This window comes from Hyla sarda, chromosome 4 (assembly GCF_029499605.1).
Source record: "Hyla sarda isolate aHylSar1 chromosome 4, aHylSar1.hap1, whole genome shotgun sequence".
NCBI classification, from domain to species: Eukaryota; Metazoa; Chordata; class Amphibia; order Anura; family Hylidae; genus Hyla; species Hyla sarda.
In genome coordinates, this window is record NC_079192.1 from 370,269,918 (window position 1) to 370,297,682 (window position 27,765).

The 27,765-nt window shown below is 48.5% G+C and overlaps 1 protein-coding gene across 5 annotated transcripts in view; it reads right to left on the reverse strand.

The window, feature by feature from the left end:
- The window catches only part of LOC130267269 (piRNA biogenesis protein EXD1-like), a 199,274-nt gene that overhangs the window by 142,789 nt on the left and 28,720 nt on the right, over positions 1 to 27,765 (reverse strand). For 4 of the 5 annotated variants that reach the window (XM_056516730.1, XM_056516727.1, XM_056516731.1 and 1 more), the window contains exon 3: positions 12,035 to 12,103. The exons of the other annotated variant lie outside the window; for it this stretch is intronic. In XM_056516730.1, coding sequence (XP_056372705.1) covers positions 12,035 to 12,103 — 69 coding nt within the window. The remainder of the gene's footprint in view (positions 1 to 12,034; positions 12,104 to 27,765) is intronic. 5 annotated transcript variants of the gene reach the window in all.

The window sequence follows — 27,765 nt, forward strand, 5'->3', positions numbered from 1 at the left end:
TTGCCTGGATAAAAATGTGTCCAGATCATGTGAATATTACAATGGATGCAAGCAATGAAGGTTCCTATGAAATTACTGCATCGGCGGCGGCATCCCGGAGCAGCGGCAGCAGGAGGAAGGAGGAAGAGCCGCGGCCGGTAAGTGCGGCTGAGAAGGCTGCAGTGAAGATCGCGGTAAGTGATCTTCACTGTGGCCTTCTAAAAGCTGCAAAACTACAACTCCCAGCATATAGACCACTATATGGTAGTCTCCAAACTGTAGCCCTCCAGATGTTGCAAAACTACAACTCCCAGCATGCCCAGACAGTCAGGGATGCTGGGCGTGTGGTTCTGAAATATCTGGCCCTTCAGATGTTGCAGAACTACAACTCCCAGCATGCCTGGACAGTCTGGGCATGCTTGGAGTTGTAGTTTTGCAACATCTGGAGGGCTACAGTTTGGAGGCCACTGTTCTTCCCCAGTTGTTGCATAACTACAACTCCTAGCATGCCCAGACTGTCCAGGCATGCTGGGAGTTGTAGTTCTGCAACATCTGAAGGGCCAGATATTGCAGAACTACACGCCCAGCATCCCTTATTGTCTGGCCGTGCTGGGAATTGTAGTTTTGCAACAGCTGTAGACACACTGGTTGGGAAACACTTAGCTAGAGTCTGTTTCCTAACTCAGTGATTCCAACCCGTGTGCCTCCAGCTGTGGCAAAACTACAACTCCCAGAGTGCACTGACAGACCGTACATGCTGGGAGTTGTAGTCTTGCCACAGCTGGAGGCACATGGGTTGGAATCACTGAGCTAGAGTCTGTTTTCTAACTCAGTGGTTCCCCACCAGTGTATCTACAGCTGTTGTAAAACTACAACTCCCAGCATGTACGGTCTGTCAGTGCATTCTGGGAGTTGTCATTTTGCCACAGCTGAAGGTTTGGGGCGCCCCCCCCATGTGAATGTACAGGGTACATTCACACGGGTGGGTTTACAGTGGGTTTCCTTCAAGGAAACTTACTGTGAACCCCTGCCTGTGTGAATGTACCCTAAAAACACTACACTACACTAACAAATAAAAAGTAAAACACTACACATACACCCCCTTACACGTCGCCCCCCCCCCCTCCCCCCAATAAAAATGAAAAACGTCTCATACGGCAGTGTTTCCTAAACGGTGCCTCCAGCTGTGCAAAACCACAACTCCCAGTGTTGCCGGACAGCCATAGACTGTCCTGGCAGGCTGGGAGTCTTGCAACAGCTGGAGGCACCCTATGGGAGACACTGCTGTAGGGTTTTGGTGGAGACAAGCCCCATCCTTGTAACCAGGTCCACCCCTACTGCAAATTCCTTATTCAGGCCTCAAATGCGCATGGCGCTCTCTCACTTAAGAGCCCTGTCGTATTTCAAGGCAACAGTTTAGGGCCACATATGGGGTATCTCCGCACTCGGGAGAAATTGCGTTACAAAGTTTGGGGGGATTTTTCTCCCATTACCCTTTGTAGAAATGGTAAATATGGGGAAAAAACCTGCACTTTAGTGAAAATTTTTTTTTTTTCATTTACACATCCAAATATAACAAAAAGTCGTCTAACACCTGTGGGGTGTTAAGTTTCACCGGACCCCTTGTTACGTGCCTTGAGGGGTGTAGTTTCCAAAATAGTATGCCATGTGTTTTTTTTTTTTTTTTTTGCTGTTCTGGCACCATAGGGGCTTCCTAAATGCGACATGCCCCCAAAAACCATTTCAGCAAAACTCACTCTCCAAAATCCCATTGTTGCTCCTTCCCTTCTGAGCCCTCTACTGCGCCCGCCAAACACTTGACATACACATATGAGGTATTTCCATACTCAAGAGAAATTGGGTTACAAATTTTGGCATGCTTTTTCTCCTTTTACCCCTTGTAAAATTTCAAAAACTGGGTCTACAAGAACATGCGAGTGTAAAAAATTAAGATTTTGAATTTTCTCCTTCACTTTGCTGCTATTCCTGTGAAACACCTAAAGGGTTAACAAACTTACTGAATGTCATTTTGAATACTTTGAGGGGTGCAGTTTTTATAATGGGGTAATTTATGGGGTATTTCTAATATGAAGGCCCTTCAAATCCACTTCAAAACTGAACTGGCCCCTAAAAAATTCTGATTTTGAAAATTTTGTGAAAAATTGGAAAATTGCTTCTGAACTTTGAAGCCCTCTGATGTTTTCCAAAAGTAAAAACATGTCAACTTTATGATGCAAACATAAAGTAGACATATTGTATATGTGAATCAAAATATTATTTATTTAGAATGTTTATTTTCCTTACAAGCAGAGAGCTTCAAAGTTAGAAAAATGCAAAATTTTCAATTTTTTCATCAAATTTTGGAATTTTTCACCAAGAAACGATGCAAGTATCGACAAAAATTTACCACTAACATAAAGTAGAATATGTCATGAAAAAACAATCTCGGAATCAGAATGAAAAGTAAAAGCATCCCAGAGTTATTAATGCTTAAAGTGACAGTGGTCAGAATTGCAAAAAATGCTCCCGTCCTTAGGGTTATAATGGGCTCCGTCCCCAAGGAGTTAAAGGGGTATTCCAGGAAAAAACTTTTTTTTATGTTTCAACTGGCTTCAGAAAATTAAACAGATTTGTAAATTACTTCTATTAAAAAATCTTAATCCTTTCAGTACTTATGAGCTTCTAAAGTTAAGGTTGTTCTTATCTGTCTTATGACACGTGTCTCGGGAACTCCCTATAGCAAACCTCTTCTAAACTGGGCGGTTCCTGAGACACATGTCATCAGAGAGCACTTAGACAGAAAAGAACAACCATGACTTCAGAAGCTCATAAGTACTGAAAGGATTAAGATTTTTTTAATAGAAGTAATTTACAAATCTGTTTAACTTTCTGGAGCCAGTTGATATATAAAAAAAAAGTTTTTTCCTGGATAACCCCTTTAACAAAAAAAGAAGTTGGCCCCTCCTGGCAGGATATACCCCACCTACTGGCTCTGAGGTAATCAGTTTAGTCCCAAAGCAGTAGGAAGGAAAAGACATAACAGGAGGTCCGAGAAAAAACCCAGACAAAAACAAGCAAACATACCCACTGACAGACAAACGACCCTCAGGCCAACAAACTAACAACCAATGGGTGGGTGCTGTGTCTGCCAATGCATCCTCTGAGAAAGAGATGTTACAGTAAGTATTAAAAAAAAATCTACTTTTCTCGGTCGGCTCCATTGGGGACACAGGAACCGTGGGACATGCCAAAGCAGTCCACAGGGTGGGAAAGCAGAATGCAGACAGAGAAATCGGGAGGGAGGGCAAAGCCACTGCTGCCTGCAACACTTTTTGCCTGAACCCGGCATCAGCAGACGCGGAGGTGTGCACTTGGTAGAATTTGGTAAATGTATGCACAGACGACCTGCAGGGCGGAAGCCCTGTTGTGGACAGACCAGGAGGCCCCAGCGGAACGGGTGGAATGTACTGTAACCCGGAAGGTTGGAGCCTTCCCCTTAGAGCGACAGGCTTCTGATATGGCAGACTGTATCCAACAAGAGATGGTCGCCTTAGAAGCCGGAAGCCCCTTGCGCCAGCCATCTGGAAGGATGATCAGCGGATCACATCGTCGAAACGAAGAAGTAGCCGAGAGATAGACTCACAGGGCCCTGAAAACATCCAATTAGTGGAGAGAACGCTCCCTAGGGTGAGACGGGGCAAGACAGAAGGACGATATCCTCGTTCAGATGGAAAGAGGATACCACCTTTGGCAAAAAGGACAGAATCTGCCGAAGCACGACCTTGTCCTGATCAAGGACTAGGAAGGGAGGACTACAGGAGAGAGCTGCCAATTTAGGCACCCGCCGCATGGACGTAACAACGATGAGAAAAGCCACCTTCCAAGAAGGGAAGTGAAGTAAGACCTCCCGGAGTGGCTCAAATGGGGCACCCTGTAAGGTACTGAGCACCAAATTCACGTCCCAGGGCGGAGTAGGAGACCTGGATGGAGGAGCCTCGCAAATCACTCCCTGCAGGAAAGTGCGGACATGAGGGACAGACACCAGGGGTACTGAAAAAGGATGGAAAGAGCGAACACCTGCTCTTTAATGGAACTAAGCACCAGATGCGTTTCCAGCCCAGTCTGCAAAAAGGAAAGCAGTTTTGGCAAGGAAAAAATAACGGGAGACAGGGACTGGGCCTCGAGCCACCGAAAATAGGCCCCGCCAGGTACGATGATAGATCCTGGCAGACGACAGCTTAAGAGTCCGGAGCATAGTGCGAATGACCCAGGCCAAGAAACCCCAAGCCCTCAGCACAGCGGTTTCAACTGCCATGTCGTCAAACACAGTGACAGTGAATTGGGGTGGCAGAGAGGACCTTGTGAGCGCAGATCGGGTCGATACGGAAGCCTCATGGGAATGCCCAGGGTCAATCCGGAGTCACAACAAACGCTAAGACGCCCTCTGCCTTGAGCTTCCTCATGACCGTGGGCAGGAGGGGGAGAGGAGGGAAGAAATATGGAAGGCATTACTGCGTCCAGGGAATTACTAATGCTTCCACGGCCAGGGCCAGAGGATCGCGGGACTTGGCAACGAAGCCCGTGGACCTGACGATTTAGGCGGGACGCAAAAGGAGGTCAACGTCCGGAGTCCCCCAGCGTTTTCAAATCTCTGCAAACACTTCCGGGTGAAAAGACCACTCTCCAGGGTTGGGCGAGGAACAACTCAGAAAGTCCGTCTCTCATTTGTCCACATCCGGAATGTGGATCGCCAAGATGGAAGGAACCTGCAGTTCTGCCTAGAGTGGTCACCTCCGCCATCACCGAGAGGCTGCAGGTGCCTCCCCGCAGATTGATATACGCCACCTCCATGGCGTTGTCTGTCTGAACTCGAACCGGATGCCCTCGGATGAACGACTCCCAGGGGAGGAGTCAAAGAAAGATGGCCCGAAGTTCTAAGACGTTTATGGGGAGACAGGCTTCCTCGGGAGACCAACGGCCCTAAACCGTTCGGTACTGAAATACTACCCCCAGCAGAGGAGGGTCGCATCAGTTAAGACCTGCCCACACAGCAGTAGAAACGACCATCCCTCCAAGAGGAGCGGAAAGGGGAGCCACCAAAAGGAGAGACTGACAAACTTTTAAAGGGCAGACGGATCCAGCGGTGGAGGGACAGTGGAGATTTGTCCCACAGGAACAGGATGGCGCACTGAAGAGAGAGACACCCGAACTGGGCAAAGGGAACAGTTTCAATGTGCACCACCATCCTGCCCAGCACTTCTATGCAGGAACGAATGGTAAACGGTAGCGGGTGGCACAAGAGACGAATCCCGGAATGCAGGGCACGCCGCTTGTCCAGTGGAAGCAGACTTCGAGCCGCCACAGTGTCGAAATTAAGTCCCAGGAAAATCAGGAACTGGGAGGGAGAAAGTTTAGATTTCTCCCGATTGATCACCCAGCCAAAACTGGTCAAGGTCTGGAGCGTGATGTGGAGACTGTTGATTTTTAGCCAAGGACGGAGCTTTGATCAACAGATCATCCAGATAAGGGAGCATAGAGGATGGCAACCACCACTGCCAAGACCTTGGTAAAGACCCTGGGGGCCGTGGCCAGCCCAAAGGGCAGAGCCACAAACTGAAAGTGGCTCGGAGGGACGGCAAAACAGAGAACCACTGGTGGGCCAGAAAAATGGGCATGTGAAGGTAAGCATCCCGGATATCCACCAAGGACAAGAACTTGCCATGATCCATGGAAGCAACCAAAGAACAGAGAGATTACATGCGGAAGTGCAGCATGCGCAAGTGCCGGTTGAAGAGTGTTAAATCAAGAATCGTTCGAACCATTCCCCCCTTTTTGGCAACAACGGAAATATTTGAATAGAAACCTGAAAAAATGTTCCCGGGGCGGAACCGGAACGATGACCCCCTGAGCAAGGAGGGTAAGGAGTGCACACTGAAAGGCCACAGCCAAGGCCAGAGAATGGGGTTGGGGAAGGGACCGAAAGAAATGATCCTGGAGAAAAGAATCCAAATCGATTAGGTAGCCGTCGGAGACGTCCCAAACCCAGGAATCCTGGACCTGTGCCAACCAAATGTCCCAAGAGAGGGACAGACGACCACCCACCCAAGAAGAAGGCTCGGGTAGTGGTGCCCCTTCAGGCGGATGGAGGTTTGCAGGTAGCTGGCTTGGCAGAAAACCATCTGGAGCGTCTGTCAGGCTTCCAGGAGAGACATACTTTGAAGAAAGGAGCCTTACGAGTATGCATGGCCGCTGGTTTGTCCTGGTGGCCCGAGGCAAGGGACTGAAAGGCGTTTATCAAAAACATGGCCGCCAGTAAAAGGCATTTCTTGGAGGCTGCATCGGCATTCCAGGCCATCAGCCACATAAAGCAGCGGATAGCCACCAAATTCCCAGAAGCATGCGGACTCCAGTGACGCCGAGCACAGATAATCACCAGCATTGGAGGGCCAGGTCAGTCAAATGATCCGAAGGAGCCCCGGATAGAACGCCCTGGTTAAGTTGAGAAGCCCAAGCTGACAACGGCTTGGAGACCCAAGTGGCGGCGAATGCCGGAAGGACGACCCTGCTGCTTCAAATGCGAATTTGGCAAGATCCTCGATCTGCTTGCCCAAGGGATCCTTGAAAGAAGCCGCATCAGCCAAAGGAAGGGTGGTGGAATTTGATAGGCGAGAGACCAGAGGGTCCACTGTAGGTGGAGCGGTCCATTTGGAGACCAGTCTTGGGCAAATGTTAACATAGCCCGCAGCCTTTTAGACCCCTGGAAGAGTTTCTCAGGATGCTTCCCGGAGAAAGGAAACCTCTGGAGTGGGTCAGCCAGAGGAGGTTGAACGAACCTCCCAGGAGCGAGGGCGCAAGGAGGAACGCTTAAAGGCAGTAGCCACCTCTCGGGATACCTGCGCCAAATCAGAGATTGACAGAGAGGGACGACACCCATAATGGGGGAGGGTGAGTGACCACACGGTCCCGGGAGACATCCTGAGCAGAATGTACAGGCGGGCTGGGACGCGAAGCGGAGAAGGCAGAACAGGTGGACTCAGCCTAACCACCAGGCATTTCAGTTCTGCAGCCCGTACAGGAATGGTATGTGACTGATTCGGATCTGGGATCGGACATGGAAAAAAAAACACACACACACAGATAAGTCAGCCAAAACGCAAGGAAAAATTGAACATGCTCACCCAGGTTCCTGTGTCCAGAGAGCAGCTGAAGAGGAACAGCAGCGTGCTGCCGAGGCAGTGAGGTGGAGAAGACCCTTGATGACTTCACCGGAGCAGGAGGAACGGAGGGACCACAGGAGCAAGGGAACAGCCCTCCCTGGGGAGACCATGGACTCCCATAGGCAGATTGCCAAAAGGGGAGGAGACATGTGACCCCTGCAGTGTGTGCAAAGCCAGGAGAGGCTGATCAATGACCTCTTGTGAGCGCAGGAGGAGAGGCAGAGCGCCCGGGCCGCCGGGATGTGCGAAAAAACTGTGGGAGGAGCTACCCACAGGGAGAGCAGGCCGAAGCCACGGACTACATTTGCAGCTGCCCGCCGGCCGTGGCCCTGCTCCCAGGGAACGATGAGCCGGGGAAGAAAAAGGAAGCCGGCCGTGGTCTCAAGCCCCGAAGCGCTTGCTGTGGAGAGGGCCGGGACAAGAGGAAGATGTCCCCCATACTCACCTGATGAAGTCTTCACTCAGCATAGTGCCACGCTGGATCATGCCAGGCTGCCATAGCGGGTCGAGCAGGGGCAAGAGAGGACCCCGACCTAGGGTCCCTTGCACTGGTCGTTGGTGAGAAGGGGTTAACGGTGCATACTCTGTGAACTGTGCCCCTTCATTGCAAGTGGGGGGGGGGGATCAGGCAGCACCATGCTGCTATCGCCCCAACCTAAATAAAAAAACATAAGTAGAGAAAAACCTAACACTTCTAGAAAAATTAGAAAAAAGAAAAATAGAAGACCAGGTCTGGAGAGCTCCAGACCTGTGTCTGCCTCCTACCGACACTAAGCTAAACTGATTAGCTCAGTAGGCAGGGTATATCCTGCCAGGAGGGGCAGACTTTTTTTTTGTTAATACCTAGTGGCAGCAAGATATACCCACGGTTCCTGTGTCCTCCTATAGAGCTGACCAAGAAACATGATTTAGTAATGTGTACACAGCTATTAGCTAAGGGCCTATTAGAAGCTCCCAACAACTTTACAAGGCTAAGGCAGTCAGGCAGCACAACAATTGCTCATGTGGCTCTAAACAGCAAAACTGTCACTCTCACATCTCCTGTTTGCACACGGCAATGTGTGACCGATAATGATAATTTTATTGGGCACGCAAAAAGATCAAATCAGCCAACAAACATTTTTTTGTCTCATGTGTTTGCTGATCGTTGGCACTTTTATCCGGGCAAATTATTGGGACCGAGAATGTTCCCAGAAATGCTAATTCGGCTTATAATCGGCCTATGTAAAAGGGCCTTTAGAGACCGGTATCATTTGTTTTATCTTCCTATCATTTATCTGCCCATGTCTAAAGCTTAACATGAAATATAGCTAATGGTTTCCCATTAAAGGGAATGGGTCACCAAATTATTTTTTTTCTTAGAGGTTAAAGCAATTTGTTTAAAATGTTTAAAATATTTTTTAGAAATCTTTAAAAAAATACTTCTTATGTCAGAATATGAAAAATAAATATAAAAGTTTTCTTATATCCCACTGTTGACCAGTAGGGGGAGCTAAAATGAGAAAGTGAAGAGAAAGTAACTTGAAACTTAGCTGCTGCAAATTTGACCCACACCTCTCGCTGCAGCTGACCTCACACCTCCCTTCCTCGTGTCTGTGCAAGAGGAGGGGGAGAAATTCCACAGTACCACACCATCTTGTTGGTGACTGAACAGTGGTAAAGTACAGCTGCTTACAGACTAATGGTATATTCACATAGGAAAAATCTGCTGCAGATTTTCTAGGTAAAGAATCAACCAGTGGATGACATTTTAACAGATCAATTTCATGGTTCACAGTCTAGTGTGAACATCTACACCTACAGTCAGTCTGCAGTGACCCAGTAGGGACAGACATAGTCAGGGACACACGCACACTCACTACAGAGACACATGCAGACTCTGTACTGAGCGTACGTGTGCAAATGCATGTACTGAGACACACATGCATGTTTAGTGCAGGAAGGTACACATGTAGGCTCAGTACAGTAAGGATGCACGCTTAGTACAGTCAGGTACACATGTATGCTCAGTACGGAGACACATGCATATGCATGCTCAATACAATCAGATACACACATACAATCAGTAGAGACACATGCACATTCAACAGTCAGGCACACCCATACACTCAGTACAGAGAGACGCACATGCACACATAGTACAATTAAGTATATACATACACTCAGTACAGTTAGGTACACATGTATGCTCATACAGAGACACATGCACACTCAGTACAGTCAGGTAAACACATGTTCAGTACACAGACGCATGCATATGCACGCTCAATACAGTAAGGTACACACGTAAACTCAGTTAAAAGACACATGCATGCTCAATACAGTCAGGTGCACATGTATACTCAGTACAGAGACATGCACATGTACACTCGGACAAGTGGGCTAAGTACAGTAAGGCACGCACGTACACTCATACAGAGACATGCACGCTCAGTACAGTCAGGTTCAAGCATATGTTCAGTACAGAGACATGCATATGCACGCTCAGTAGTCAGGTACACAAGTACACTCAGTAAAGACACTTACATGCTCTGTAGTGAGCTACACACTTATACTCAGTACAGAGACACATGCATATGCACACTCAAAAGAGTGAGGTACAACTAAGTATGGGGCAACACCAGCATATTAGTGTAAAAATACTGAAATAACCCATATGTGGCACTAAACTGTTGCCTTTAAATACGACAAGGCACAGGAGTGAGAGAGCACTATGCGCATTTGAGGCCTAAATTAGAGTTTGCATAGGGTCGGAACTAGATGCAAGCATGGCGTTTGGCTCCTCCACCAAAAGATACCCTACGGCAGTGTTTCCCAAATTGGGACCGCTTAGGAAACAGTGCTGTATGAGACATTTTAAATTGTTATGGGGGGAGGTTACTGTGTAAGAGTGTGTATATGTAGTGTTTTACTCTTTATTTTGTGTAGTGTAGTGTTTTTAGGGTTAATCACATGGGCAGGGGTTTACAGTCACTTATCCGCTTGGAGTTTGAGCTGTGGTGGAAAATTTGCTGCAGCTCAAACTCTAATCAGGAAACTCACTGTGAACCCAAGCCAGTTTTTTTTTTTTTTTTTTTTTTTTGGGGGGGGGGGACCTCCAGATGTTGTAAAACCACAACTCTCGGCATGTACTGAGAGAACGTGCATGCTGGGAGTTGTAGTTTTTCAACAGCTTGAGGCACATTGGTGGGGAAACACTGAGTTAGGTAAAAGATTAACTCAGTTTCCCCATCAATGTGACTCCAACTGTTGAAAAGCTACAACTCCCAGCATGTACTGACAGCTGAAGGACACGCTGGTAGTTGAAGTTAAGCAACAGCTGGAAGCACACATCTACAACTCCCAGCATGCCCGAACAGCCAGTTGCTGTCCGGGCATGCTGGGAGTTGTAGTTTTTCAACATCCTGGTTGGAAAACACTGCTTCACACACAGCTTTCCCAGGCTTCTGAATGGCACATGATCTTTTTAGCACTAACATTTCTAGCCATTTCAGGTGCCTGGGAAAGCTGTGTTTCAAGCTGTGTGAAAACACAGCCGAGATTTGAAAGTTATGCAATTTGCGTAACTTCCATTGACCCGCTGGCTAGTCTGTTTGTGTAACTTCGGAATTATGCAAACAAAGGAGCCAGCGGGGCTACGCCATTAGCGTAACTTCCATTAAAGTCAACGGGAGTAATGCAAATTGCCTAACTTTCCCACGTTTGCTGCCTTTGGCTTTCCCAGCACCTCCGGACGCCGCATACTGGCCGAGGGAGTGGTCCAGCTCCTCATATGATAGTCTCGTCGCTAGTCCCACTCCTCAGAAGCTGCTGCCGGTCTTCAAGAAAACAGCAGCCAGCTACCCCATTAGACCTGCTGTGCGCATGAACAATCGCATGTGGCGAAATCACTAATTGTAAGTAAACCAGACACGGAGCGTCTGCATTTCTCTATGTCCTGACATTACCGTAGAGCAAGTTTGCTGGTGGGTATCGTGAAGTGACACCAGCAAACTTGCTCTGGTTAATGGCAGCCCCTATAATACACATTTATTTATAAATATTAAACAAAAATACAAAAAAGGTAAATATACATATAAAGATTCTAATCAATACAATGCACATCTCTTTCTTCTGAGGATCCAGTGTATTACATATGCATATGTATTACATATAGGACAGTAAGTATTGTTGTCAAACCCGCCGCACCGCGACCGCCCCCCGACCCGCCGCACCCCCCACCGCACCGCCCCGGCCCCATTGCCTCCCCCATCCCCGGTTTTATAATTACCTGTTCCCAGGGCCCACGCTACTTCTGGCTCCTGCTGCGTCCTGCGTTACGCTGTGCGCAATGACGAGTGACGTGACGTGCGCGACGTGACGTCACCGTCAGTGTGCACAGTGACAGCTCAGGAGGACGCCATTGGAGCCAGATGTAGAGTGGACCCCAGGAACAGGTTATTATAAACCGGGGATGGGGGAGGCAATGGGGCCAGGGCGGTGCGGTGCGGTGGGGGGTGCGAGGCGGCTTGGTGGGGTGGTAAGGGGAGCGGAGCGGTGCGGCGGTGATAGGACTCAGGACCCCCAGACAGGCAGGGGGAGAGAAGCGGTTGGTGGCGGCGGCCTATGGCACCGCAAAAGCCACTGCAGTGCATTGATTTAAAGTGCCCACTTTAAATCAATGATCTGCAGCGGTGTCGCGGGGGGATAAATAGCCGATAACTTATACCGGAATATCGTTATAAGTTATCGGCTATCAGCCCTAACCTCCACCGATTATCGGTATCGGCCCTAAAAAAAAAACGATATCGGTCGATCCCTAATAAATACCAAAGAAACTCATCACAAATTCAAATTACCTTTTAGAATTACATGGCCAAAAAACAGCTTTGGTCCAGGTAAAGTCGTACCAGTACTTAAATCCTTCACTGAAAAATAAGAATCACAACAGATTAGTTTTCGATAAAAAACTGACCAGTAAAACACAAAAAAGTTATTCATAAGGTTAGTCACAGAAACAGAGTCCTTATGCTTTCCAGCAGCATGTCACAAAGCATGTCCTTGACTTCTCTCTAGCAAATCCCTCATATAAGCAAATGGGGGACTGCAATCCAACAGTAATTGAGAGCCATGAAAATCATAAACCCACTACTCTAAACATAACCTGATAGTAAGAATTAAGGTCTCCTTTACATATGCAGCCATGGCCGTAAATGATGGCACCCCTGAAATTTTTCTAGAAAATGAAGTATTTCTCACAGAAAGGATTGCAGTAACACATGTTTTGCTATACACATTATTGGTTTATTCCCTTTGTGTGTATTGGAAGTAAACAAAAAAAGGGAGGGAAAAAAAGCTAATTGGACATAAAGTCAAACCAAACTCCAAAAATGGGCTGGACAAAATTATGGGCACCCTTTCAAAATTGTAGAAAAATATGCTTGTTTCAAGTAACAGGTTTGGGCAATATAAAAATCACACCTGAAAGCAGATAAAAAGGTTCACTTAGTCTTTGCATTGTGTATCTGAGTGTGCCACACTAAGCATGGACAACAAAAAGAGGAGCAAAGAACTGAGGACTTGAGAACCAAAATTGTGGAAAAATCATCAAGGCATCATGAAATCTGAGGATTACAGACAGATTTTGGGTCGCACTGTACAGCCCAGTGTCAGAAAGCTGGGTTTGCGTCCGAGATCTTAGGTCTTCCAGTAGGACAAACATACGTCAAAAAGCACCCAGAAATGGATGGCAACAAAACGCTGGAGAGTTCTGAAGTGGCCAGCAAGGAGTCCAGAGCTAAATCCCATTGAACACCTGTGGAGAGATCTTAAAATTACTGTTGGGAAAAGGTGTCCTTCCAATAAGAGACCTGGAACAGTTTGCAAAGGAAGAGTGGTCCAACATTCCGGCTGAGAGGTGTAAGAAGCATATTGATGGTTATAGGAAGTGACTGATTTCAGTTATTTTTTCCAAAGGGTGTGCAACCAAAAGTAGATTTTTATGCTTACCGTAAAATCTCTTTCTTGGAGGATCCATTGGAAGACACAGAAACCGTGGGTATATGCTGTTGCCACTAGGAGGCTTCACACTAGGCAACAAGAAAAGTCGGCATCTCCCAGCAGGATATACCCACCCACAGGCACTGGAGCTAATCAGTTTAGTCCCAGAGCAATAGAAGAGGACCGACAGGTAAAGAAAAAAAAAAAAAAAACAGTAACTGTCCGAGGAAACCACAGAATAAAAATTTACTGAACCAACCCTTGGAGAGGTAACCAAACCAGGAACACCAAAACAAATGGGTGGGTGCTGTGTCCCCCAATGGATCCTCCGAGAAAGAGATTTTACGGCAAGCATAAAAATCTACTTTTCTCGATTGGCTTCATTGGGAGACACAAAAAACGCGGGACGTACCAAAGCAGTACCCGTGGTGGGCAAAAAATTAAAGCAACTTAGGTGGAAGGCTGCGATTTCTATATTACATAGGGAGCTCCTCTCCTTCTACCATGAAGCATATCCGCTGACAGATAAAGCAAAGTGGGAGACTGAGGTGGGTCCCATATCAGATGAGCAATGGGCACAAATTCTATCTATGACCCCACGGCTGGCCGTTTCTGAGGCCCATAGGGTGTCCCAAATTTTTCTATTGCATAGAGTGTATCGTACTCCTGCATTTCTTCATAAAATTGGATTACGGCCGGACTCCTGTTGTCCTTGCTGCTCCATGCCGGATGCTCATCTGATTCATATGTTTTGGGACTGTGCACATCTCACTCTATTCTGGAGGGAGGTGGGGCAGTTGATTGGACGGTTGTATGGTTGCCCATTTAATTTGTCTATTCTAACATGTCTTTTGGGACTACAGGAAGGGTTGGACGAGGATAGTGGCTTGTATGTCGGCATTAATAGGATCCTTTATCAACCCCGTGAACTGATAGCTCAGTATTGGTTGCGACCCTTGCCGCCCACTATAGTAGAACTGATTGCTAAGCTGAATCACATCATTAGATTGGAGAAGGGAGTGTACATAAAAAGAAAAGCATTACGTAAATTTGAATCTATCTGGGGTCCCTGGCTGGATACCCCCGGGATACAGTCTACATACTTATGCAGAACTTCTATGGAAGTGCTTTTGGGGGGTGATGGGGGGCCCTGGCCGTTGATAATGTCCTTGTCTTATTAGCCAATTCCCCCCATTTTTTGTTAATGCATTATATGTGCAGGTCTGTTTGTGTCCTCCAAGTCTGCCTTCTTATTTGACCACTTTTTCATGTCTCTGTGCCTGTCTGACTGTTGTACGCCATGAGTTATACTTTTCCAGTATGATGTGTTTTATACTTTCTCCGGACCACCATATGCCTCTTATTTATGGCTGCTGAGGAGAGGACACGGGGGGGGGGGGGGGGGGGGGGGAGTTTTGTCTCTTTGTGGGGGGGGTTCTAGGGGAATGTTGGATTGTTTTGTATGTCTTTTATTATGAAAATTTGCTCAATAAAAATTGCAGCCCAGACCACCATCAGCAGATACAAAGGTATGTAACAGGTAAAACTTCATAAACGTGTGTAAGGACGACCAACTGGCCACCTTACAAATTTGCAAGGCCGAAGCCCTGTTGTGGAGAGCCCAGGAGGCCCCGACAGGACCAGTGGAATGAGCTGACACCCTGAAAGGAGTAGTGTTCCCCTTCCAGCAGTAAGCTTATGAAATGGCAGAACAGATTCGCCCTGAAAAGGTCACCTAAGCAGGAAGCCCCTTACGACGATTCTCCATAAGCACAAAGGAGGAGTCACTCCGGCGAAAGGAAGAAGTGACTGAAAGGGAAATCTGAACAGCCCGTATCGTATCAAGACCATGAAACGTTCCCTGGAATGAGATTGAGCAGGACAAAAGGACGGAAGGATGATGTCCTCATTTAGGTGAAAGGCAGAGACCACCTTAGGCAAAAAGTAAAGGACCGGACGAAAAACAACGTTGTCCTGGTGTAAGACCAGGTTGGAAGAACAGCAGGAGAGAGCTACTAGCTCCAAAACTCTCCTAAAGGAAGTGACCGCAATGTGAAAGGCCACCTTCCAGGAAAGGATACTAAGAGGAACATCCTGGAGAGGTTCGAAGGGAGTACCCTGTAGGGCACTGAGAACCAAATTTAGATCCCAAGGTGGAGGAGGGGATCTGTAAGGCGGAGCCGCATGAGCAACACCTCGCAGAAAAGTCTGCATGTGAGGATCGGACACTTGTCCCTTAAGGGAACTGAGAGCCAAGCGTTATGCCAGTCCAGACTATAAAAAGGAAAGAATTAATGGGAGAGAAAATGTAACTGGAGAAAAGGAGTAATATTCACACCAATGAAAATAAGACCTCCAAGTACGGAGGTAAATCCTCGCAGAGGAGGGCTTGCGCGCCTTGATTATAGTGCAAACTACTTGGGGAGAGAACCCCCTGGCCCTCAGAGCCGCGGTGTCAAATGCAGCAACTGTAAATTGGGGTGGCAAAGGGGAACCTGAGAGAGTAGGTCGGGACGAACTGTGAGGCGCAGTTGCACATCGTCCACTAGATGAACCACGTTGGCGTACTACAACCCACCTGGGCCGGAGCCGCAAGAATGGTGGGAACTCCCTTCGCTTTTAGCTTCCTCAGGACTCTGGGAAGGAGAGGAAGAGGAGGGAAGAGATAGGGGAGGGCAAAGTGCAACCAGGGCATCCACGGCTAGGGCCAAGGGATCCCAGGACTTCGCCACAAAGCGTGGAACTTTCTGGCTGTGGCGGGACGCAAACAGTTCCACATCCAGGGAGCCCCAGAGGATGCAGATTTCCGCAAACGCTTCGGGATGAAGAGACCACTCGCCGGGGTCGGCTGAGGAGCGGCTGAGGAAGTCAGCATCCCAAATTTTCACCCCTGGTATGTGAATTGCCGAGATGGAGGGAACTCTGAGCTCCGCCTAGAGAAGAATCTTTGAGACCTCGGCCATCGCCGCTGAGCTGCGTGCGCCGCCCTGGCGATTGACATACAGCTGTGGAGTTGTCCAACTGGACACAAACAGGACGGTCTTTGAGAAGGCGCTCCCAATGGCGGAGGCAAAGGTAGATTGCCCTGAGTTCCAGGATGTTGATGGGGAGAAGAGCTTCACGGGAGGACCAAAGGCCCTGGACCGTCCGGTCCCTGAAGACTCCTCCCCAACCGCTGAGACTGGCATCCGTCTAGATGATCTGCCAGTGGAGGGGCCGAAAGGATCGCCCCTGACTAAGAAGAGGGGATCGAAGCCACCACAGGAGGGACTGGCGAGTCCTGGAAGGAAGAATGATCCTGTGATCGAGAGATAGCGGAGACTTGGCCCATTAGGACAGAAATTTGAGAACGCGATAATGAAACTGGGCAAAAGGAACAGCTTCCATGGCCGCCACCATCCGACCCAAGACTTCCATGCAGAACCAAATGGAAACTGGAACAGGACGCCGGAGAATCCAAACTCCTGATCATAGAGCAAGGCTCTTGTCTGGCAGAAGCCAAATCCGGGCAGTTGCCATGTTGAAATAGAGTCTCAGGAAGATTAGAGACTGGGTAGCAGTCAGGTCGGACTTGTCCTGATTGACCACCCAGCCGAAACGGGACAAGGTCTGAAGAGTAAGACTGAGACTCTCTTGATTCTGGGCCCTAGTTGGAGCCTTGACCAGGAGGTCGTCCAGGTAGGGAATAACAGACATACACAACGAGCCCGCAGGATGGCGATCACTGCTGCCAGGACCTTGGTGAAGACCCTTGGAGCCGTGGCCAGACCAAAAAGAAAGGGCCACAAACTGAAAATGGCCCTCTGGAACGGCGAAGCGAAGATATCACTGATGTACTGGAAAACTGGGGATGTGGATGTAGGTGTCTTGGATATCCACAGAGGACAGAAACTCCCCTTGATCAATGGATGCCACTACAGAATGGAGAGACTCCATACGAAATGACGGTTGAGGAGTTTAGGATCCAGGATCTGGCGGACGGAACCCCCTTGCTTGGGAACCACAAACAGGTTAGAATAGAAGCCCGAAAAACGCTCCTTAGGAGGAACTGGGACGATCACTCCCTGAGTGAGAAGGGTCCGAAGCGCGACTCGAAAGGCCGCTGCCAAGGAAGGGAAACAGGGGGACAGCAATGAAAAAAGTGATCCCTTGGAAAAGAAGTAAATTCGATTCGATAGACGTTGGATACGACATCTCGGGCACAAGAGTGTTGCACGTGGGCGAACCAAACGTCCTGGAAAAGGGACAAACGCCCTCCCACCCGAGAAGAATCTTCAAGTTGGGGCGTCCCTCCAGGCAGAGGGAGGCTTATGGATGCCTAACTCGGCCGCGATACGGCTGGAACGGTTATCCGATTTCCAGGAAGGATGGGTCTTGAAAAAAGGAGCCTTCTTTTCCTGTGAGGGTGCTGGACTGGTCGCCCTACTCAAGCCATAGGACCGAAAGGAGGTAAAATTTCCTTTGGGAGTCGGTACGGTTAGACTTATTCTATTGTAATAAGGAGCTCTTACCTCGAAGTACGCCTCTGAGATAATCTCCTCCGGGCGTTTCCCAAAAAAGTCGAGACCCAGTAAAAGGAAGCTCAGTGAGAGATTTCTTGGAAGCAGCATCAGCGTCCCAGGCCTTGAGCCACATGGAACGACAAAGTGCCACTAGATTACCTGAGGCAAAAGCCGTACAATGGGCCGACTGCCTAGAAGCAGAGCACAAAAATTCTCCAGCATTGGAGAGTTGAAGTGCAAGATCCGCCAAATCTTCCGAAGGGGCTCCAGACAAAATGCCCTGGCGGAGTTGAGAAGCCCAGGCAGAAAGGGCTTTTAAGACACAAGCAGAAGCGAAGGTAGGAAGAAAAGATGAACCTGCTGCTTCAAAGGCAAATTTTGCCAGATTTTCAATCCTCTTGTCCGCCGGGTCCATAAAGGAGGCTGAATGCACCAAAGGCAGATTAGTCGCCTTTGACAGGCAGGAAACCGGAGGATCCACGATTGGTGGAGATGTCCATCTTGCAATGAGCTCCTGGACAAAAGGAAACTGTGCCTGAACCTTCTTAGTCCCTTGAAAGCGCTTGTCAGGATGCTTCCATGCTGTTTCCAGTAAGGTGTCAAATTCAGCCGGAGAGCTGAATACCTTAGAGGAGGGACGGTAGCGGTGAAAGGAAACTTCTGGAGCTGGATCCAAAGTTCCTGGGTCCTCTAGGTGAAAGGTGTCCCTAATGGCCGAGACTAAGTTGTCTACCATGTCGGACATGCCAGTTCGGTCCTCTGAGTCTGAGGCAGAACCTGACGCCTCATCTTCCAGTTCCCCAGGAGAGTGGGAGCGGGTGGAGGCAGCCTTGGATGAAGACTAAACGGACCTGGTACGCAGATCTGGAGACCTAAGGCGGCGACAAGGAGCATGACCCCAAGTTCAGGTGCGCTTCCAGAAAACCAGGAAAGAGGAGCAAGACCTATGAGGAGAGCGCCTGTCCCGAGTTCCAGATTCCGGAGAGGAACCTGAGGAGACCACCCTAGTGCGCTCTAGAGATTGCCCAAACATTTGATCAGGGGAGTGGGAGTGAGCCTCTCTGGAGGTCTGCCGTAAATAAGACCTCTCCAATGCAGTCACCACAGAACAGGAAAACCAGGTCGGAAAACGACTGAGAGGGAGGAAACCATTCCGGGGGGAGAGCATGTTCCGGAAGAAACTTCCTGGGAAGAAGGACCCGGGGGATGCAGGCAGGACAGGTGGGTTCCGCAGAGCCACCAGGCATTTTAGATTTGTGTTCGGACATTGTGAGACCAAGAGAAAATGGAGCAGTCTGACCCAGTGTCTGAGTCCTGAGGCAGAGAGAGAGAGAGAGAGAGAGAGAGAGAGAGAGAGAGAGAGAGAGAGAGAGAGAGAGAGAGAGAGAGAGAGAGAGAGAGGGGGGAGGGCTAACCTAAGGAGAAGGGGGATAGGGACAGCACCAGACTGAACCTCACTGGCGAAAATTGACCCCCCTGCAGCGCACGCACCACACTGATAGGAAGACATTGACCCCCCCCCCCACCCCCGCAGCGTGTGCACCACACTAATAGGAAGACCGTGACAACCCAGTGCACGCTCTGAAAAGCCATAGTGCAAGGATCCACGCCAAAATAATAGAAAAGGCTGCTGACTGTGCGCAGGCAGCACAGCCAACAGCTAATAGAATCCCTTGCACTCAGGTCAACTCCTGCGTGGAGGCGGCCAAAGCAAAATTAAAATGCCGGTCGCATGCACATAGCACAGCACCAGAACAGTAGGGCTGTAAAATGTCCCTGAATAATGTGAAACAAAGCCTGCACCACTGATTATGTCCCATCCATCAGAATGGTGGAGCAAGTACCGATACTTTAATTCTAGTACTCGCCGATACCAAGTACGAGTACTTTTATTTTAAAGGGAATCTGACACCAGGGTGACCCGTTTCTGGCGCTGCTTACCGTGCTGATATGTGGGTCCTTGTTGTGTACAATGGAGGCGGCTGCTGTAGTATGAGCCAAGATTTCTCTCTTCTCCATTGGACAGAACAGGGAATTTGCATTGGCGGTGAGACCTATGATAACATGGTGAGCAGCGGTAGAAACCGGGTCACCTGCACTATCTACCCATAAATTCAAGTTAGTGTAGGTGACTGCTGTAAGATTGCCTTTAATAGTAGGTAGTATCCCCTTGCAGACATTAACAGCAGCCTCCTGGCAGTCATTAGTAGCAGCCCCCCTGTAGACCACAGCCCCCTTTTAGACAGTGGGCCCCCATTTAAACAGCAGCAGGCCCCCCCCCCCCTTTAGACAGCAGCAGCCCTCCCCCCCCCCCCCCGTTTAGACAGCAGCAGGGCCCCCCCCCCCCTTAGACAGCAGCAGGGCCCCCCCCCCCCCCCTTAGACAGCAGCAGGGCCCCCCCCCCCCCTAGACAGCAGCAGGGCCCCCCCCCCCTTTAGACAGCAGCAGGGCCCCCCTCCCCTTTAGACAGCAGCAGGGCCCCCCTCCCCTTTAGACAGCAGCAGGGCCCCCCTCCCCCTTAGACAGCAGCAGGCCCCCCCCCCTTAGACAGCAGAAGGGCCCCCCCCCCTTTAGACAGCAGCAGGGCCCCCTCCCCTTTAGACAGCAGCAGGGCCCCCCTCCCCTTTAGACAGCAGCAGGGCCCCCCCTTTAGACAGCAGCAGGCCCCCCCCTTTAGACAGCAGCAGGGCCCCCCTTTAGACAGCAGCAGGGCCCCCCCCCTTTAGACAGCAGCAGGCCCCCCCCCTTTAGACGGCAGCAGGGCACCCCCTCCTTTAGACGGCAGCAGGGCCCTCATTAACCCCTTAACGACGCAGGACGTATATTTACGTACTGCGCCGGCTCCCGCAATATGAAGCGGGATCGTGCCGCGATCCCGCATCATATCGCGTCGGTCCCGGCGCTCATCAACGGCCGGGACCCGCGGCTAATACCACACATCGCCGATCGCGGCGATGTGCGGTATTAACCCTTTAGAAGCGGGCGGTCAAAGCTGACCGCTGCTTCTCAAGTGAAAGTGACCCCGGCTGCTCAGTCGGGCTGTTCGGGACCGCCGCGGTGAAATCGCGGCGTCCCGAACAGCTGACCGGACACAGGGAGGGCCCTTACCTGCCTCCCCGGTGTCCGATCGGCGAATGACTGCTCTGTGCCTGAGATCCAAGCACGAGCAGTCAGGCGCCGATAACACTGATCACAGGCGTGTTAATACACGTCTGTGATCTGTGTAGAAGATCAGTGTTTGCAGTGTTATAGGTCCCTATGGGACCTATAACACTGCAAAAAATTTTTTTTTTTTAAAGTGTTAATAAAGGTCATTTAACCCATTCCCTAATAAAAGTTTGAATCACCCACCTTTTCCCATAAAAAAAATAAAAAACAGTGTAAAAAAAAAAAAATTTATAAACATATGTGGTATCGCCGCGTGCGTAAATGTCCGAACTATAAAAATATATAATGAATTAAACCGCACGGTCAATGACGTACGCGCAAAAAAATTCCAAAGTCCCAAAAAGCGTATTTTGGTCACTTTTTATACCATTAAAAAATGAATAAAAAGTGATCAAAAAGTCCGATCAAAACAAAAATCATACCGATAAAAATTTCAGATCACAGCGCAAAAAATGAGTCCTCATACCGTCCTGTACGTGGAAAAATAAAAAAGTTATAGGGGTCAGAAGATGACATTTTTAAACGTATACATTTTCCTGCATGTAGTTATGATTTTTTCCAGAAGTGCGACAAAATCAAACCTATATAAGTAGGGTATCATTTTAACCGTATGGACCAACAGAATAATGATAAGGTGTAATTTTAACCGAAATATGCACTGCGTAGAAACGGAAGCCCCCAAAAGTCACAAAATGGCGTTTTTTTTTTCGATTTTGTCGCACAATGATTTTTTTTTTTCCGTTATGTCGTGCATTTTTGGGTAAAATGACTAATGTCACTGCAAAATAGAATTAGCGTCGCATAAAATAAGCCATAATATGGTTTTTAGGTGGAAAATTGAAAGGGTTATGATTTTAAAAGGTAAGGAGGAAAAAACGAAAGTGCAAAAACGGAAAAACCCTGAGTCCTTAAGGGGTTAAGACGGCAGCAGGGCCCACCCCTTTAGACGACAGCAGGGCCCCCCTTTAGACGGAAGCAGGGCCCCCCCCCCTTTAGACAGCAGCAGGGCCCCCCCCTTTAGACAGCAGCAGGGCCCCCCCCCCTTTAGACAGCAGCAGGGCCCCCCCCCTTTTAGACAGCAGCAGCAGGCCCCCCCCCCCTTAGACAGCAGCAGGGCCCCCCCCCCTTTAGACAGCAGCAGGGCCCCCCCCCCTTAGACAGCAGCAGGCCCCCCCCCTTTAGACAGCAGCAGGGCCCCCCTCCCCTTTAGACAGCAGCAGGGCCCCCCCCTTTAAACAGCAGCAGGGCCCCCCTTTAGACAGCAGCAGGGCCCCCCCCTTTAGACAGCAGCAGGCCCCCCCCCTTTAGACGGCAGCAGGGCACCCCCTCCTTTAGACGGCAGCAGGGCCCTCATTAACCCCTTAACGACGCAGGACGTATATTTACGTACTGCGCCGGCTCCCGCAATATGAAGCGGGATCGTGCCGCGATCCCGCATCATATCGCGTCGGTCCCGGCGCTCATCAACGGCCGGGACCCGCGGCTAATACCACACATCGCCGATCGCGGCGATGTGCGGTATTAACCCTTTAGAAGCGGCGGTCAAAGCTGACCGCTGCTTCTCAAGTGAAAGTGACCCGGCTGCTCAGTCGGGCTGTTCGGGGACCGCCGCGGTGAAATCGCGGCGTCCCGAACAGCTGACCGGACACAGGGAGGGCCCTTACCTGCCTCCCCGGTGTCCGATCGGCGAATGACTGCTCCGTGCCTGAGATCCAAGCACGAGCAGTCAGGCGCCGATAACACTGATCACAGGCGTGTTAATACACGTCTGTGATCTGTGTAGAAGATCAGTGTTTGCAGTGTTATAGGTCCCTATGGGACCTATAACACTGCAAAAAATTTTTTTTTTTTAAAGTGTTAATAAAGGTCATTTAACCCATTCCCTAATAAAAGTTTGAATCACCCACCTTTTCCCATAAAAAAAATAAAAAACAGTGTAAAAAAAAAAAATTTATAAACATATGTGGTATCGCCGCGTGCGTAAATGTCCGAACTATAAAAATATATAATGAATTAAACCGCACGGTCAATGACGTACGCGCAAAAAAATTCCAAAGTCCCAAAAAGCGTATTTTGGTCACTTTTTATACCATTAAAAAATGAATAAAAAGTGATCAAAAAGTCCGATCAAAACAAAAATCATACCGATAAAAATTTCAGATCACAGCGCAAAAAATGAGTCCTCATACCGCCCTGTACGTGGAAAAATAAAAAAGTTATAGGGGTCAGAAGATGACATTTTTAAACGTATACATTTTCCTGCATGTAGTTATGATTTTTTCCAGAAGTGCGACAAAATCAAACCTATATAAGTAAGGTATCATTTTAACCGTATGGACCAACAGAATAATGATAAGGTGTAATTTTAACCGAAATATGCACTGCGTAGAAACGGAAGCCCCCAAAAGTCACAAAATGGCGTTTTTTTCGATTTTGTCGCACAATGATTTTTTTTTCCGTTATGTCGTGCATTTTTGGGTAAAATGACTAATGTCACTGCAAAATAGAATTAGCGTCGCATAAAATAAGCCATAATATGGTTTTTAGGTGGAAAATTGAAAGGGTTATGATTTTTAAAAGGTAAGGAGGAAAAAACGAAAGTGCAAAAAAGGAAAAACCCTGAGTCCTTAAGGGGTTAAGACGGCAGCAGGGCCCACCCCTTTAGACGACAGCAGGGCCCCCCCTTTAGACGGAAGCAGGGCCCCCCCCCTTTAGACAGCAGCAGGGCCCCCCCCTTTAGACAGCAGCAGGGCCCCCCCCCCCCTTTAGACAGCAGCAGGGCCCCCCCCTTTTAGACAGCAGCAGGGCCCCCCCGTTTTAGACAGCAGCAGGGCCCCCCCCTTTTAGACAGCAGCAGGGCCCCCCCCCTTTAGACAGCAGTAGTGCCACCCGCCCCTTTAGACAGCAGCAGTGCCCCCGGCCCCTTTAGACAGCAGCAGGGCCCCCCTTTAGACAGCAGCAGGGCCCCCCTTTAGACAGCAGCAGGCCCCCCCCTTAGACAGCAGCAGGCCCCCCCCCTTAGACAGCAGCAGGCCCCCCCCCTTAGACAGCAGCAGCCCCCCCCCTTAGACAGCAGCAGCCCCCCCCCTTTAGACAGCAGCAGCCCCCCCCCCTTTAGACAGCAGCAGCCCCCCCCCCCATTAGACAGCAGCAGGCCCCAACCTATTAGACCGCAGCAGGGCCCCCGCCCTTTAGAGAGCAGCAGAGCCCCCCCCCCCCCTTTAAACAGCAGCAGGGCCACCCCCTTTAAACAGCATCAGGGTCCCCGTTTAGACAGCAGCAGCAGCCGCCCCCCCGCTTAGACATTAGTAGCAGCCCCCTCCTTGCAGGCAGCTCACCTCCTCGGGTCAGGTGCTGGTGCTGCCGCTCTGCTACCCTGTTCTCCCGTCCTCTGGTCCGCATTGTGTCGTCTTATGGAGGAGCATGTGACATACACGTCACTCTGCTTCCTGCGTAGCGTTACGCTGGACGCAGGGGAGGAGGCGGAGTGACGTGTGGGTCACATGCTCCTCCATGGAACACTATGATGGAAGAACAGGGCAGCAGAGCGGCACCAGGTATTCAATAACTAAACCCCAAGGCCGAAGCCCGGGGTGTAAACCCCTATTGCTTACCCCTTAAAAATTAGCTTTTATTATTTATAGTTAAAAAATAATTCCCACAACAAAAAGATTAAAACTGACAACCATGTGATCCAAATATAGCAGTAAGTGCATTAAATAGGATCAATGTCCTCTCAAGTACTAGGTAGCCCTGCAGTGGCTGCCTATTCAGGGGATCACTCTGGTGTCGCTTAAAAAATACACACAATTGCCGCCTCTACATGTTTCGCCGCCTCCGCGGCTTTCTCAAGAGGCAATGGTGGTATTCAGCATTGTATCGGGGACATTAAACGAGTCCCTGATACCATGCAAATGGCTAGTATTGGCCCTGATACCGATACCAGTATCAGTATCGGGACATCCCTAGCATATACCGATGGTTTCTGTGTCCCCCAATGGAGCCGATCGAGAAATATTAAGTTAAGGGTGCCAATAATTCTGTCCAGACCATTTTTGGAGTTTGGTGTGACATTATGTCCAATTTGCTTTTTTTCCCTCCCATTTTTGGTTTAGTTCCAATACACACAAAGGGAATAAACCTGTGTATAGAAAAATATGCGTTACTGCAACAAAAGCTAAGTGATGGACTCCGATATCCTCATCAGTCCCACAGTGAGTAAAAGGAATGGATATAAGCCTGTACGGTACATTCACTCAAGGGTCAAGAAAGCCCCAGCAGTCGGACCCCAACATATCACTGATTGTTTGATAAGGCCGGTAGAAGCGACCAACTAAGAGCTTCACTACCCAGCTCGCTATGTCTTTTGTAAGTCTATGGAGTTTGCAGTGAGCCAAGAAGAAAAGCACTCAGCCAAACACTTCTCCGTCTGTATCTAATGATCGTAAGGGGTCTCAGCACTGAGACCCTGAACTACTAAAACTTTTGACACCTTAAAGGGGTACTCCCATGGAAAACTTATTTTTGTAAATCAACTGGTGCCATAAAGTTAACAGATTTGTAAATTACTTCAATAAAAAAATCTTAATCATTCCAGTACCTTTTAGGGGCTGAATACTACAGAGGAAAGCTTTTCTTTTTGGATTTCTCTTCTGTCGCGACCACAGTGCTCTCTGCTGACCTCTGCTGTCCATAGCAACATATGTTTGCTATGGGGATTTTCTCCTGCTCTGGACAGTTCCTAAAATGGACAGGAGAGGTCAGCAGAGAGCACTGTTGTTGTGACAGAAGAGAAATAAAAATTAAAAAAAAGAAAAGCATTTACTCTATATTATAAAGCCCCTAAAAAGTACTGGAAGTATTAAGATTTTTTTTTTATAGAAATAATTTACAAATCTTAGAATAAAATAAACCAGTCCACACCTCTAGACCAGTAATATATTGATATTAAATTTGGCAAATTAAGTTGATGGCTGAGACTGTGCTTCAAATATCAAATAAATAAAATGTATTAAAATATAGATGCAAACAATAAATGCAAAGAATTTCTCCTCACAGGGTCCTTGTGGGAGGAATATTCACATAAATAGATTGTGAGACAAAATAATGCAATAAACATAAATGATAATTATAAAACAATACTGCAGTGTGACTGATAATGCGGCAGTACTATTCTACTGATACTCCGGTATGGAACTGATGAAAAAGTCCAGCAATAGAAATATATGGTTAATATATAAAGAATGTCCAAAGCCAGTGTCCAATATTGAACAGGTTGACCACTGAACCCGGTGTTTGCCGTGCAGTAGCTGCAGAGGTCTGGAAATGCAGGCTAGCGGTGTTTCTTGTTGGAACTCCCTCGTGTTTGTGGCGTCTGATCTCAGCGGGAGATACGGACAATGAATGGAACACAGGATCAGCAGAACATCTGGTTCAGTGCCGTCTGACCCAGCCGCACCAGCGCCCACAGGTCAGCTTACTACAACGCTCACAAGCAAGATTGGGAGGGCACAGCAGATCGGGTAACACCACTAGCCTGCATCTCCAGACCTCTGCAGCTACTAGACGGCAAACACCGGGTTCAGTGGTCAACCTGTTCAATATTGGACACTGGCTTTGGACATTCTTTAAATATTAACCATATATTTCTATTGCTGGACTTTTTCATCAGTTCCATACCGGATTATCAGTGGAATAGTACTGCCGCATCATCACTCACACTGCAGTATTGTTTTATAATTATCATTTATGTTTATTGCATTATTTTATTATGTCTCACAATCTATTTATGTGAATATTCCTCCCACAAGGACCCTGTGTGGGGAAATTATTTGCATTTATTGTTTGCATCTATATTTTAATACATTTTATTCATTTGATATTTCAAGCACGGTCTCAGCCATCAAATTTATCAAATTTAATACCAAAATTAATATTACTGTCCTAGAGGTGTGGACTGGTTTATTTTATTCTACAATTTATTGCAAATTTGCACACCTTGCCTTATCCACCTCGGCCAGTATATACCGTAATTGTGAGCTGCTCCAGCATTTTCCCTTTGTGACCTAATTTACAAATCTGTTTAACTTTCTGGCACCAGTTGAAAAGTTTTCCACGGGAGTACCCCATAAGGTTTATGACTGCTTAACTCCTTGGGGACGAAGGGCGTATGCATACGCCCTCGCGTCTCATACGGCAGTATTCCCTAAACGGCGCCTCCAGCTGTTGCAAAACCACAACTCCCAGTGTTGCCGGACAGCCAGGGAGTCTTGCAACAGCTGGAGGCACCCTGTTTGGGAAACACTGCTGTAGGGTTTTGGTGGAGACAAGCCCCATCCTTGTAACCGGGTCCACCCCTGTTGCAAATTCCTAATTTAGGCCTCAAATGCGCATGGCGCTCTCTCACTTCAGAGCCCTGTCGCATTTCAAGGCAACAGTTTTGGGCCACATATGGGGTATCTCCGTACTCGGGAGAAATTGCGTTACAAATTTTGGGGGGGGATTTTTCTCCCATTACCCTTTGTAGAAATGGTAAATTTGGGGGGGGGGGGGAATTGCACTTTAGTGAAAAAATGTTTTTTTCATTTACACATCCGAATTTAACGAAAAGTCGTCAAACACCTGTGGGGTGTTAAGGCTCACCGGACCCCTTGTTACGTGCCTTTAGGGGTGTAGTTTCCCACCAAAACAGTATGTCATGTGTTTGTTTTTTGCTGTTCTGGCACCATAGGGGCTTCCTAAATGTGACATGCCCCCAAAAACCATTTCAGCAAAATTCACTCTCCAAAATCCCATTGTTGCTCCTTCCCTTCTGAGCCCTCTACTGCGCCCACCGAACACTTGACATACACATATGAGGTATTCCCTTACTTGAGAGAAATTGGGTTACAAATTTTGGGGGGCTTTTTCTCCTATTAACA